This window comes from Maylandia zebra, linkage group LG1, assembly GCF_041146795.1.
Source record: "Maylandia zebra isolate NMK-2024a linkage group LG1, Mzebra_GT3a, whole genome shotgun sequence".
NCBI classification, from domain to species: Eukaryota; Metazoa; Chordata; class Actinopteri; order Cichliformes; family Cichlidae; genus Maylandia; species Maylandia zebra.
Window position 1 is genome coordinate 40966277 of NC_135167.1, and position 13803 is coordinate 40980079.

At 43.7% G+C, this 13803-nt stretch overlaps 1 protein-coding gene across 1 annotated transcript in view; it reads left to right on the forward strand.

Moving 5' to 3' along the window:
• The window catches only part of LOC101476041 (collagen alpha-6(VI) chain), a 49224-nt gene that overhangs the window by 15031 nt on the left and 20390 nt on the right, over positions 1 to 13803 (forward strand). Inside the window, exons 9-23 of the mRNA XM_076886487.1 lie at positions 745 to 1308; positions 2188 to 2546; positions 3199 to 3277; positions 3996 to 4138; positions 4626 to 4718; positions 5327 to 5380; positions 5922 to 5993; positions 7814 to 7840; positions 7947 to 7991; positions 8916 to 8969; positions 9181 to 9243; positions 10565 to 10630; positions 12036 to 12089; positions 12248 to 12283; positions 12362 to 12424. Of these exons, the coding sequence (XP_076742602.1) occupies positions 745 to 1308; positions 2188 to 2546; positions 3199 to 3277; positions 3996 to 4138; positions 4626 to 4718; positions 5327 to 5380; positions 5922 to 5993; positions 7814 to 7840; positions 7947 to 7991; positions 8916 to 8969; positions 9181 to 9243; positions 10565 to 10630; positions 12036 to 12089; positions 12248 to 12283; positions 12362 to 12424 (1772 nt within the window). The remainder of the gene's footprint in view (positions 1 to 744; positions 1309 to 2187; positions 2547 to 3198; positions 3278 to 3995; positions 4139 to 4625; positions 4719 to 5326; positions 5381 to 5921; positions 5994 to 7813; positions 7841 to 7946; positions 7992 to 8915; positions 8970 to 9180; positions 9244 to 10564; positions 10631 to 12035; positions 12090 to 12247; positions 12284 to 12361; positions 12425 to 13803) is intronic.

Here is a 13803-nt window from a genome sequence, read left to right on the forward strand (position 1 = left end):
TCTTGTGTTCCTGTGTTCATCGTGTTCAGTTTTACTCTTCCATGTCGTTATGTCGTTGTGTTCATGTGTGTCAGCTGTTCCCCGTGTGTTCCCACTTCTTCTTAGCCTCCTGTGTGTATTTCTATTTGCCAGGGTTTTTCATAGTTCGTGTTTCCTTTTGAGTTTACCCAGTTTAGGTTATTGCTTAGTTTGTGTTGTTTTTGCCCTTTTATTTTGTACTGTTCTGTCTGCTTTAATAAATGGTTCATCATCAGTTAAGTTTGAGTTTGAGAATGTCTGCACCTGGATCCACTCCACGCAGTTTGCCTTGGCAAACTGTGACAATTATAATATTATATTATATTATATTATATTATATTATATTATATTATATTATATTATATTATATTATATTATATTATATTATATTAAGATAACCTTTGAGTCCCACACGTGGGACATTTGTTATATTATATGATATAAAATAATTTCCCCTAGGAATCAAAGTATTCTGATTCTGATTAATATATTATAATAATTATATAATATATGTATGTTTAATGTTTCCCAAGTTTTTCATTAATGTCTAATTTTTTGGTCAACCCTTCTTCCGGTGTCACAATAGATACAAAAGTCTAACCAAAGATGGCATCAGGTTGTTGGTTGGCTGATTGATGGAAGCCTGACGATGCCACAGTGTTAAATTCACAGCACAGTTGTGTATTAATGGCATCAAATGTCTCTTTCTTGCTTTTTCTTTGGCAGTTTGCAACCAGACAGACTTGGTCTTCCTACTCGATTACTCGAGCAGCATCAACCAAAGCCAGCACACAATTATGTTAAACTTCACAGCAAGTGTGGTGGACAACTTTAATGTCAGAAAGGAGTTTGCACATGTCGGACTTGCACAGTTCAGTGATAATCCTAAACATGAGTTTTACCTTAACACGTACAACGACAAGACGAAGATGATTGAGCATATCCTTAACATGAACTATAACGGTGGAAACACTAATCTTGGAAAAGCCTTGGATCACATTAGGGACTACTTTCAAGAATCAAATGGAGGCCGCACAGGTGTTCCCAAGAACCTGGTGTTGATCACAGATGGTAACTCTCATGATGACGTGGAGGATGCCGCAGAAGCGCTCAGGAAAATGGGGGTTACAGTATTCGCCATTGCTGTTGGAGATGTCTTTTACCTACAGCTCCTGCAGATCACTGGCACACCAGAGAAGGTCTTTGATGTCGAGAACTTCGACAGCTTGGCAAATATCAAGAAAAAGATCATTGATGAAATCTGTGACACTGAGCCTGAGCCAAAAATTGGTAAGTTGGAAAAAAGAGATGTGCATGACTAGTAATTTCATAATTAGGCGAACAGAAAATCTTTGAGTGAATCCTTTAAAAGAGAGACTAAACCAAGACAGCCAGAAGATCCAATTTCCATATTTTAAATGGTGACGTAATGTGGGGCACCATTTATAACAGCAACTGCTTTCACACCACACAGTTCAGGGGACAAGTATCCACAGCTGGACTGGCCATCGGGCATACCGGGCAACTGCCCGATGGTGATTTTTCGTTTTTATGGGCCATTTTTGTTTGTAACGGTATATAGAGTGAAAGGTGGTAGCCTATTGGTCATGATTGACTCTGGGCTGGACCAGTTATAGCCAAGAAGGTTGATGCACCCTCCCCCTTGCTTGGGCAACGACTCTGAAAGCAATCTTATCGTAGACAAAGAGAAGAAAATGGTATTGAGGTGAAAAGGAAGCGATTTGTCCCGGACTTCAGCTACAATGAAAAAGACACAAAGCTGGAGTTATTCTGTGTCTTTGCTGCACAGCTGCCTCTTCTTCTCTCATTCTCTCCCCTCCCTCTCCTGTTTCTACTTCAATCATGAAACTGATCAATGATCAGCTGATCGGCTTTTCTCTCTCCTTTGTTTATCGCCCATTTTGCACCAGAAACAGGAAACCAGTGGATGTCGCGCTAAACAACAGCAGCACGTTCAAGCTTGATCAGCTGTTGTTAGAATTTATTTAATATTAATTTCTAGTATCAGCTGATGTTTGCTGGAGCCACAGCTGTAAAGCTGCTGGTCATGATGTCAGTTTGGATATGTGGTGAGAGGGAAACATGAAGATGAAACCAGCAGATGGTCAAAGACAAATATCCTTTCCCTGCTTTTCTTCCCATGTTCAGATTGTACCATCGACGTTGCAATAGGATTCGACATTACTGACACGAGTGGATCCAACAACATGCTGATCAGTGACTACATCCAACACCTGGAAGAGATTGTCCATCATATTTCACATATTTCAACAGAAGAAAACTTGTGCTGCACTAGCGTCCCCCAGTCCCCGGTCAAGACCCAAATCGCCTTCCATTTGGTAGACAGTGATGGCAGGGCCTTGTATGATACAAATTTTGCAGACTTCAGTGAAGACGTGTTGAAGAAAGTCTTGAGCTGGAAGTTGTCCCAGCCGACCTACTTTAACTCTGAGCTGCTGAATTTCTACAAGGAGAAGTTCAAAACCAAATCCAAGGCTACTGTCAAGGTGAGACATGTTTAGATGAGTGCTGTCAGCGTTAATCTCGTTAAAGTGATGTTAACACCATGACTGCAGCAAATCTCTGTTAGTGAGCTAGCGCTAGTGAGCTGCACGGTGCTAACACGTTAATGAGCTAACCGCACTAACACGTTGATGCCGTGGGGTGATCTGCGGTAACTTGCTAAGGGAGATTTGCCGCTTTAATGTGGTTATGGCGTTAAAGTCATTTTAAGGAGATTAACGCTGGCAGCCCTAGTTTAGACCTTTCAGAATCCTTCAGTTCTCATTTTCACCATGAAATTATCCGAGTAACTGAATTGATATCCTGTGTTGTTAACATGCAACGGTGCTATTTTTCATCTTGTTAAAATTTAGCACATAAACTGCAGCCGTGGCTGTTGGGTAGCCAAATACTGCACACTACATTCAATTACATTAATTACTGTTACCCAGCATGAAGACTGCTAATGGTAAAGAGCTTTGTTTATAACACGGGAGTATATGGGGACTGACTCACTGCTGGAGCCTCTAGTGGACATTAGAGGAGCTGCAGTGTTTAGCGCTTCTGCTATGACTTCATCGTTCAGCCCTGAACATTACCACTTCATGAGGCATCATCCACATTAAACTGTTGGACGTGGTTTACTCTGTCGTTTAGGTCTTGATGATCTTCTCTGATGGACTCAATGAAAACGTCATGAGCCTACAGCGGGAATCAAAGCTGCTGCGAGAGTCTGGTAAAAACATGCATTTACTAAGATCACTTCATTCCCAACTTTGCTTCTGGTTTTCTCATTGTGTCATCTTTACTTTTCATTGCTCATCTTTATTGACATCCCCATGCACTTTGATCTGATGTTAGCACACAAATTATTCAGTTATTATATTAGATGTATGGGCTAGTGTCCCATGTGTGTCCTAAAACATAAAAACGCATGCTTTAATTTTAATTCTGGGCTACGAGGAAGTCCCGTGGAGCAGAATAAGCGGAAGCACAAGAACTTTCCTAAACAACCAGGAAAAAGTGGTTTGTGTAGAATGACAGAGAGCTGAAAGAACTGAATATAATACTAGTGCAACCCCTCGGCCTCTGAGGAGACACACCTAAGATATCAATTTCCTACGTCGTCTTGTTCTCAAGTTATTACATCCGCAAGATCTTCATCAGACTTACTGTGGCTCTGAGGTCACTGAGATTCAAACTAAGCAAAGATTTTAATAGAAGCAGCTATGATATCAATTTGAAGCTCGAGCTGTAGCGTTCACATCAATGCCTTTTACAGCTGAGGGGTAAGAAGCACTTGGATCACCATCAGACTGGATCCATCTAATCTACGAGGAGAAGTTACTAAATATTTCTAGACCTAATCAGTTTGCTTGATTCAGATCCAGTGGAAATGTACGTGCACTGTGTTTGTGAAGCCACGCCGTTCCAGTCTGTTGTCCTGTCTGCAGGAGTCAGCGCCCTGCTGGCCGTGGCTCTCAGGGGCACTAACCACATTCAGCTACAGAAGGTGGAGTTTGGCCGCGGATTCGGGTACACCGATCAGCTCATAATCAGCATGCCGAGCATCGGCAGCACCATATTCCAACAGATTGTAAGTCAGTCCCATTGCTCATGAGTGCGTTTCTACCTTTTCTAAATGACAAATAAAGCAAGTTTTAATCTTTAGTCTGAGTAAAAAGGAGCCACGTTCATGTTATTCATATAATGTAAAAAATGTGAGTGAATTTTATTCAGAATAACCAGTAAAGGAGTCATGAGGTGAGATAAGAGGACCCAAGTGCAAAACATGCGGGTAGGTTGAAAGAAAAGTCACGTAAGCAACAAAGAAATCAAAGGGACAATAATCCCATCAGCCATTCAGGAGGCGGCTGACGGGAGGACTGTGATTGGACCAGTTCCCTGTTTCCATTTTTCCTGCTGACATAATCGTTCCTCTTAAAGTTTATAGCGAGTAATATTTTGATGAGTCCTGATTCTCTGAAGACAAAACGTTCAGTAACCGACGTTTGCCTCTTAAAGATCTTCACAAAGATCGTGCATTGTTCATGTATGTCCTTCGCCCCCTCGTCTGACTGCAGAGCACCGTGACAGCCCGGGAATGCTGCGGAGTGATGTGCAAATGTTGGGGAGACAAAGGCCCCCGTGGTCTTCCAGGCCCACGAGGGGCAAAGGTGAGTGTGAAACCCCAACTTTACACCAGGAATGTTTCACTATAGAACACAGAGAACATATCTCACGTTTCAACTGCAAAAATTCATCATTGCATGAAACTGAGCAGCAGGCCAGAGGTCTGGACTGCAGGCGTGCTGATGCAACAGATGCATTCTGCGCTTTAGCATCATCCCACTCAAACATGAAAAACACGTCTGCACGGAGCAGCTGCTGCTCTGATACCTGTGTATAGCTTTCAGCACTGACGGAGCCTGTCCAGATGTGCCAGCTGCCAGCTCCACAGGGCGGATGCTCCCTCTCCCACAGACCCATCCACACATGGATGGGTCTGACCTGAGATCAGTTTCCACTGTGCCTCAGTCCATTTTAAACGAGCTCCTCTCTGCACGATGGAGCTTTAACCTGTTCATGTGGACGGCAGCCGGAGCTGCTCCGGTGTCCATGACACGATTGTCCAAATATCATAAACTCTAATAACTAAAATATCATTTTAATATATCACGTTACTGACCAGCTGCCACTTAATGTAATTAGTTGTGAAATGTGTCCTGAAGGCTTTTCCAGCCCTTTGCTTTCTTTCTGATGGTTCTGTTTGCTTTATAAACAGGGTGAGGAGGGAGAGCGGGGTCATCCGGGTTTCCCGGGAGAAGAAGGAGTCAGTGTAAGTGCTTCTTCTTCATCCCACCACGAGCTCTTTCCGCTGTAAATGAGACACTCGCACAATCTACATTTTCAGATTTTCAATGTAAAAATTTCCAGATTGTTTTATTTTATTCAGTTATTTGTACATAATGTTCTCTGCTTTTGCACAGTCGAGCAGCGCGTCAGCACACGTTTCACTGCGTGTAACTATGCATGTGACAAATAAAGGATCTTGAACCTGATTAAAAAACTTCAAACCTGAATTCATTTCCATTAAAAAATTTGCTTTTAATTATTTACTTTGAATTTTCTAGTTTGTAGTTTGTGTTCTTCTTGTTAAAGTTTAAAATTCTTGTTAAAGTTCTTTTTTCCTACAATTGCCAGCTGCTTGCTCCTGTTTATGGGGGCTACCTAAAAGCAGTTGGCAATTACATTTTACTTAAATGCAGATGTATTATTGAGATAATATTCATATAACCTGATAACTGAAAGATGGACCTACAGGACGAAGCAGACTGAGAGCTCGAACCAGGTGCGCTGACTTTGCTTTTGTGTTGCAGGGCGAGCGCGGTCCTCCTGGACTTCCTGGACTTCAGGGGATCCGGGGCTGTCCTGGAAGCAGAGGACAGAAGGTACGCGATGTGTCATACTTCTGAGAGGAGCACTGCTGAAGTCTGATCATTACTCCATCACGTGGAGAAAATGACGCTGCAGTCGAACAGACGAGTTCATGGAGATGTTTTTCATGTCAGACTGTGTGACGACTGATTTTTAGCATTAACTTTTGTTCTTATCATGAAAAACAAGAGATAAGATAAAACTTTATTAATCCCTCGGGTGGGTTCCTCTGGGAAATTCGGTTTCCAAAAAAGCACAGCACCGACAGAAGTTACAGAGTTACAGAATATTATATATATATATATATATATATATATATATATATATATATATATATATAAACACCCAGCACGCCCCTGCGGGCGGTTTATCCTTAGAGCTCGGGTCCTCTACCAGAGGCCTGGGAGCTTGAGGGTCCTGCGCAGTATCTTAGCTGTTCCCAGGACTGCGCTCTTCTGGACAGAGATCTCCGATGTTGTTCCCGGGATCTGCTGGAGCCACTCGCCTAGCTTGGGAGTCACCGCACCTAGTGCTCCGATTACCACGGGGACCACCGTTACCTTCACCCTCCACATCCTCTCGAGCTCTTCTCTGAGCCCTTGGTATTTCTCCAGCTTCTCGTGTTCCTTCTTCCTGATATTGCTGTCATTGGGAACCGCTACATCGATCACTACGGCCGTCTGCTTCTGTTTGTCTACCACCACTATGTCCTCTGATATGAATTGCACATTTCAAGTATGGAGTCTATTGCACCGTTGACTATTAACAAAGGTATTGCACAGTGAGGTGAAGAGGCACTACAGCTTAGTTGTTCCCCCCTCCTTTGTCCTCCTGTCTCCCCTCCCTCTCCCCTCCAGAGAGGAGTTAAACAGTCTGATGGCGTGTGGGACAAAGGAGTTTTTAAGTCTGTTAGTTCTTGTCTTTGGGAGAAGCAACCTGTCACTGAACAGACTCTTCTGGTTGTTTATGGCCGTGTGCAGAGGATACCCAGCATTGTCCATAATGTCCATCAGTTTCTTTAATGTCCTTTTCTCTGCCACTGTCACCAGAGTGTCCAGTTTCATGCCGACCACAGAGCTAGCCTTCCTGATCAGTTTCTCCAGCCTGGATGAGTCCTTCTTTGCTGTGCTGCTCCCCCAGCACACCACAGCATAGAAAAGTACTCCAGCAACCACCGACTGGTAAAACATCCTCAGGAGCTTCCTGCAGATGTTAAAAGACCTCAGCCTCCTGAGGAAGTACAGTCGGCTTTGGGCTTTTTTATACAGGTGCTCTGTGTTGCATGACCAGTCCAGTTTATTGTCCACCCACAGCCCGAGGTACTTGTACTTGTTGACCACCTCCACCTCCTCCCCCTCTATCTGAACCGGCAGTGGACCTTCTCTGGACCTCCCGAAGTCCACAACCAGTTCCTTAGTCTTTGAGGTGTTGAGTTGCAGGTGGTTTGTGTGACTCCATGCGACAAAGTTCCTCACCAGACTTCTGTACTCCTCTTCCTGATCATCCCAGATACACCCCATGATGGCTGTGTCATCTGCAAACTTCTGAATGTGGCATAATTCAGAGTTGTAGCAGAAGTCAGAGGTGTACAGGGTGAAGAGAAGAGGGGACAGCACAGTTCCCTGTGGTGCTCCTGTGCTGCTGACCACAGTGTCAGACGTGATGTCCTTCAGCCTGACAAGTTTGTTTATAGTTTGTTATAAATATATCACACAAATATTAAATATATCAGACGTTTAATCGAATCCAAATAACTGAAAGATTCCTGTGAAGCTGGGCTGAAAAAGTCAAACATGAGCGCTTTAACCATTAAATCTGCTGTTTGTATCTGCAGGGCTACCGAGGCCTCTCAGGCAACAAGGTGAGTGACTGAGGTCTGCTGACACTGCTGCATTTACTGGAGAAGTGACAGTTTATCATAGATTGAGCAGTGAGACGTAACAGCTGATTGTGCTCCAACGCTGCAGGGGGACGACGGGGAGGATGGACTGAACGGCATCGATGGAGAGCAGGTATGAACATCTGTGACTGAGGCCTTCTGATCAGTGACGCGTTGCTAACACTGTTACTTTTTCACTAACCAGTAATCTAACTAATAATTATTTCTATTGTTAAAACAAGAAAATTACTTTTTTTCAACACACAAACAGTTGAAGCTGTCTTCAGCTGCAGGGGGGGGGCTGATGAGGTGGCTCTTCTGTCTTGAAGCCAGAGGGGGGTTTGGTTTCCCTGATGTATAAATCCTGGCACAGCGCGCACTCCGTTACTCTGTGTCGGGCACCTGCAGGCCAGTGGACACACTGGTTTGAGTCAAGGAGGCCTCAGCTAACGTTAGCTAATGTAGCTAATGACTAACATCAGCTAACATTAGCTAATGTAGCTAATGTCTAACATCAGCTAACATTAGCTAATGTAGCTAATGACTAACATCAGCTAACATTAGCTAATGTAGCTAATGACTAACATCAGCTAACATTAGCTAATGTTAGCTAATGTAGCTAATGGCTAACATCAGCTAATGTTAGCCGCTAACATTAGCTGAGGCTAATATTGTAATGATTTTTCTCCTCTTTGTGAAACAGAATGTAGCCTGACAAACATCTGGGCTGAGGCCTTTGTTCCTTAGTGCTGTGTTAACACACACCTGAACACAGCTTTGACAGACATGCTGACACCTGCTGATGAGCAGTGAATTTATCATCACCTGGCTCCTGCTGTTCAATATAATCATTTGAATGCAACTGTGGATTAAATTATACATATAAGTTTAAATTAGATAAATGAATTATTACATATGAAAATTATTCTTTATATTAACATTTACACATGCTGTATTATCCTAGTGATTTACAAATCATGGTAGGAGAGTATGATGGTTTATGTCACGTGACTGTGGAAGAAGAAGAGATGACGCGTTCTTCTGGTTTTGTTTGCAGGGAGAGACGGGACTCGGTGGACTGAAAGCAGAACGAGGACCTCCGGGAAACCCAGTAAACAAAAACCACTCAAAGTTTCTTTGCTTCGTGCTGCATCAGCTCTGATCGTTGTTACCTAATGAAACGATTGATCCATTTTACTGTTATTGTTTCTGTTTTCGTTTTTTTAAATGTGTTTTGACTTCAGCTCGTAAAAATGAAGCTGTGAGCTGTTGACCTCTGACCTCTGGGTAGGTTGATTGACAGGCTGAAATATCATCTTTAGGGCATCCCGGGGACAGGAGGCGAGAAGGGGCTGAAAGGACAGAAGGGACTGAGAGGAGACCCGGTGAGTTTCGGTGCTTTCATTTCAGAAAGGTCGGCAGTCACATGGACTTTTTTTCCTAATTATTTAATATGTGGGAGCAGGAGGGGGACGAGGAAGAGGAGGAGGCAGGTCAAGTTCAGGTCGATCAGACTGCTAAAGCAAAATAAACCTTTCATATTTCAGGTTTTTTGTTTTTACAAAGAAAACCTGTTTCAACAGCCTGAATATGAACAATGTCCTGAAATAATGACTCTTTAGTTTCTGCACATATTTTTATGATACAAAGATTATGGTGAAGATATTTGATCGTGTAGTTTGTCTGTGCCCGTCTGATCTGTCTAACAAATACAAATAAGCTGGGATTTATCGAGAGCTTTTCCAGCCTGGTGTGATCACACACTACATTCACTCATAAAACACTTTATTTACAACAATAATCCACAAACGTCGTGCTGCCATAAAAACCCATCACAGAACTCTGCATGTCGATGTTTTCTCAGGATGTTTTTGTGTGTTTAAACGTTTAAATGTCACTAATGTCAGTTAAAACTAGGGCTGTTCGATATAACCATATATATCGATGACGATATAAAAACGTTCTTTCATTTTACGCTATCGTTTGTTTCGTGGTGTCGCAAAATAAAGTGTTTACGGCAACATTTTTTCATGGTTTTGATCACTGTAGTGACTATATTCATTTCTTAAAGTTCTGTCTTACTCTTATATGTAATATAACCACACTACGGATGCACAAGCGCCTGTTTTTATGCGTTGTCGTTAGCAACAACGACGGTAACAGCATCGCGTATCCGCTTGTTTATGTTCCACATAAACCTTTCACAATAAAGCTCAAGATCCTGTTGAGACCTTTCAAAATAAACTGAATCGCGTGAAAGAGCAGATTATTTACAGATGAGAAGCAAAAAAGAGCCGCCAGGTGCTAAAAAATAAAGCTTAGACTCCAACGTTAGAACAGGCTTTTCCCCGCAGCACGCCGTGTAATAAATACTCACAAAGAAAACGGCGCCGTTACAGCTTATGTCTAAAACGTGTCGTTTCATGCATCGGTTAAAACACTCGACGCACAGCTGGAAACACTTCACACAAGTCGAGCTGCCCGAGATTCACAGACTTTACAGAAAATGTTACATTTTTGTGATTTATATCGTTATCGGACGATAAACGTCAGATATCGGGATATGAGATTGTGGTCATATCGCACAGCCCTAGTTAAAACTGTAATATCGGCTCTTTCTTCTGTCGGAAAACCCGACAGCTGATCGCAGCTGGGAAACAGCTGGAAGCTCCACTTCAAGAACCGAACACTGTTTTTGTCTGACAGGGCACCCCGGGTGTCGACAACAACAGACCAGGACCCAAAGGAGACCCCGGCAGCCCAGGGAGACCAGTAAGACACGTCCACATCTTTATGTAAAAGCTGAACGTTAGCCGCCATGATGCCACTAGTTTACCGTAAATTATCTACAGAGACTAAAGCTGATTTTCTTATCAGGCTGTAAACGTTTTTAATATGGACTGCCTCTAAATTAGCACTTGAATGCTCAGAGCACTTCGTACAACATGCCTCATTCACACAAGCACTTTTTCACTCTCTAACATTCACCCTCTGACGATGCATCAGGGAGCAGCTCGGGTTAGTATGTTGCCCAAACCTCCAGTTAGTAGATGACCTGATCTACCTCCTGATCTACAGCCAACACGAGTGTCTATGGAGACTGACTCACTGCTGCCTCTTCTGGGCATCAGAGGAACTGTGCGTTTTTGATACTAAAGTATTTGTTGGGTTTCAGGGGATGCAGAGCCTGTTGTTCACCGAGGATAGGTTTCCAGTCTGTCCCAGAGAGACACACAGTCATTCACACTCATACTCACACTTCATACCTTCAGAATCACAAGTTAACCTAACGAGCATGCCTTCGGACTGTGGAAGGGAGCTGGAGGACGCGGGGCGAGCGTGTGACACCCTGTCACTTTCTTTTCAGAAGAGAGGATGCCATTGGATCAGACAGTCAGTTCTGTTCTTAGCTGACAGGAGTGCGTGGTGTGGTCTTCTGCTGCAGTACACATCTGCTTCAAGTTTAATGTGTTGTGGATTTAGAGACGTTTCCTCTGACCTCTGACATCAGTGAGGTCGTTTCTCTCAGAGATCTGCTGTTGACGCTGCATGTTGTCTTTTCAGAGCTTCCTCTGTAAATAATTGTGTGCAAAGTCCCGACAGATCAGCAGAATAGTCAGACCAACCCGTCCTGTACCAACAACCATGCCACATATACACCTATATGCATTCATTTGGTGCCACGTGATTGGCTGATCAGATATGTGGCCAGTGATTGAACATGAATGTGAAGCCAATACAGAAGCATCCTAACCTGGTCGGCAGGGGGCGAGTCCTCTGGTCTGATTGGATAGAAGTCTATGACAAAAGGAGCGCTGAACACTCTTTGGTGGATTTATGGTTCCAGTTGCTAATTTAAAGTGTTTCTGAATAAAATGTGATTAATTTTACTTTTAAATCAATAAGCCCACCTGATGTACATCACAAATGAGTGAAGACTATATGAGCTGGTCCTGAGTAGCTCACTCAGGATACAACGACCAAAATGTTGAAATTACCAACCAGTGACTGACACCATGCAGCCCTGACCTTCTCTGGTGTACGGTCTGAGGAAAGCCAGGCCAAATGGTCACAATATATAATTATAATATTTTGACCAAAGTATATAATTCTGTGGATGGACGGGCAGAAGGACAGATGGCTGGATGCAGTTATCAGAATGTTTTTTAATCCACAGGGTGGTCCTGGTCCAGACGGGTACGGGGGTGACAGTGGACTAGATGGAAACCCGGTGAGATTTCTCAGAAAAATCGTTCTTCTGTTTCTCTCTAAGAGAAGCTGTTTTCATGAAGAGCAGTGATCCTCACACAGAGACTCGGGTAGGAAGGTGCTGCTCTGTGCTGCAGAAAGACTTCAGCATGATGATGGTGACATTTTTTTCTTGTGCAGGGTCGTAATGGAAGAAGAGGTCCCAGTGGTGAGAAGGTAGAAGACGATATGAAGCAGCATCAGGATTATACCGTATATCTGTGACTGTACACAGACGTCTGACTCTGTTTGCAGGGGTCACCTGGTGAGAAAGGAAATCGAGGCCCTCCCGGTATCCCAGGTGCTGCTGGGCCACAGGTGAGAGTCCGGTTCTGTCGTGACGGTCTGCTTTGTGATTGGACGCACGGCAGGTTGACCTTAATTGTGAGACCGAACATATTTAACTCAGAAAAGACGCGACTGCCTCTGCTGTAGTTTAACCCCTCCTCCCCGCACTCAGCCTTCCTCTCACATCGCTGCTCTTACTATGAATGTTGTGGGAACGCTGACGGTCATTCAGAGTGGGAACACCCTCTGGTCAAGTCCTCAGTTCTGATAAAAAGAGTGATCAAACATGCAGCCAGAATTATGCCAGAAGCTTATCGACAGCTACCAAGAGCGTCTGTGAAGAACTTTGAGACATTTAGCCAAATATTAGTATGTTTGTTTATATTTGAGCCTGTGTGCATTAGAGAAAATCCATTTGGTGCACGCTAGGGCTGGGCCATATCATACCGTTCACGGTGATACCGGTGTAATGTTGGGCAACGATAAGAAAATGAAACATGGCGATAGAATATGGGTAAAACGCGCATGCGCTGTGCCTTTGTTTACATACGCACATGGCGGCGACGCAGAAGGAGAAGAGTGAAAGCGGATCGTTGAATGAAACCATGAACCTGAACTGGTTTGTAAAACGCTGCAGCTTCACTGGTGTGGAACTGGTTTAGCTTTCGTCTGTCAGATACACAACAAAGCACTATTTTTGGTAGCGCATGCTAGCGGGCCGTCGTTATTACTGCGTTGTTTGGAAAATACGGCGCACTTAAAATCAATCCTTTGATTTTTCTGAAAGTCGACAGAGCCCCTTATAATCCCGTGTGCCTTATGTATGAACTCTGGTTGTGTTTACTGACCTCAAAACGATTTTATGTGCACGGCGCTCGAAAATCTGTCAGATGTTTCAGTACGACTTTGCTGAGCTACGAAGCCGCACCGCTTGATGGATTGTTGGAGCGTTACGGCTATCGTAGGCGGAGCCTCGCGGAGTGATACGTACTGTGCTTCAACATAATGTTACCGTATTGTGTGTGTGTTACGTCCCCCCCACCATGGCGGAGGCAAAGGTAGGAAGGAGACAGCAACACCGGACAACCACAATCAATGAAGGAGGAAGACCACAGAACAGTTAAGTATCAGGCAGGATTTATTGGGTGCTTGCCTGGATAGTCAAACTTAACAACAGTAAAGAGGTGGGGGAGGAGGACTGGGCGGTTGATCCAAATCAAAGACAGTAATAAAACAAAAAGAGGTCGGTAGCTTCCAGGGCCTAGCCTAACTGAAAGAAAAATGCAAAACAAAAGGCCTACCTAGCTACTCGATAAAAGTCAGTGAAAACATACAAGGGTGGCATCAACCGCATAACCTAGTGTGTCTAACAGAGTAAAATCTACAACCAATGTATAGGGTACCCCGGC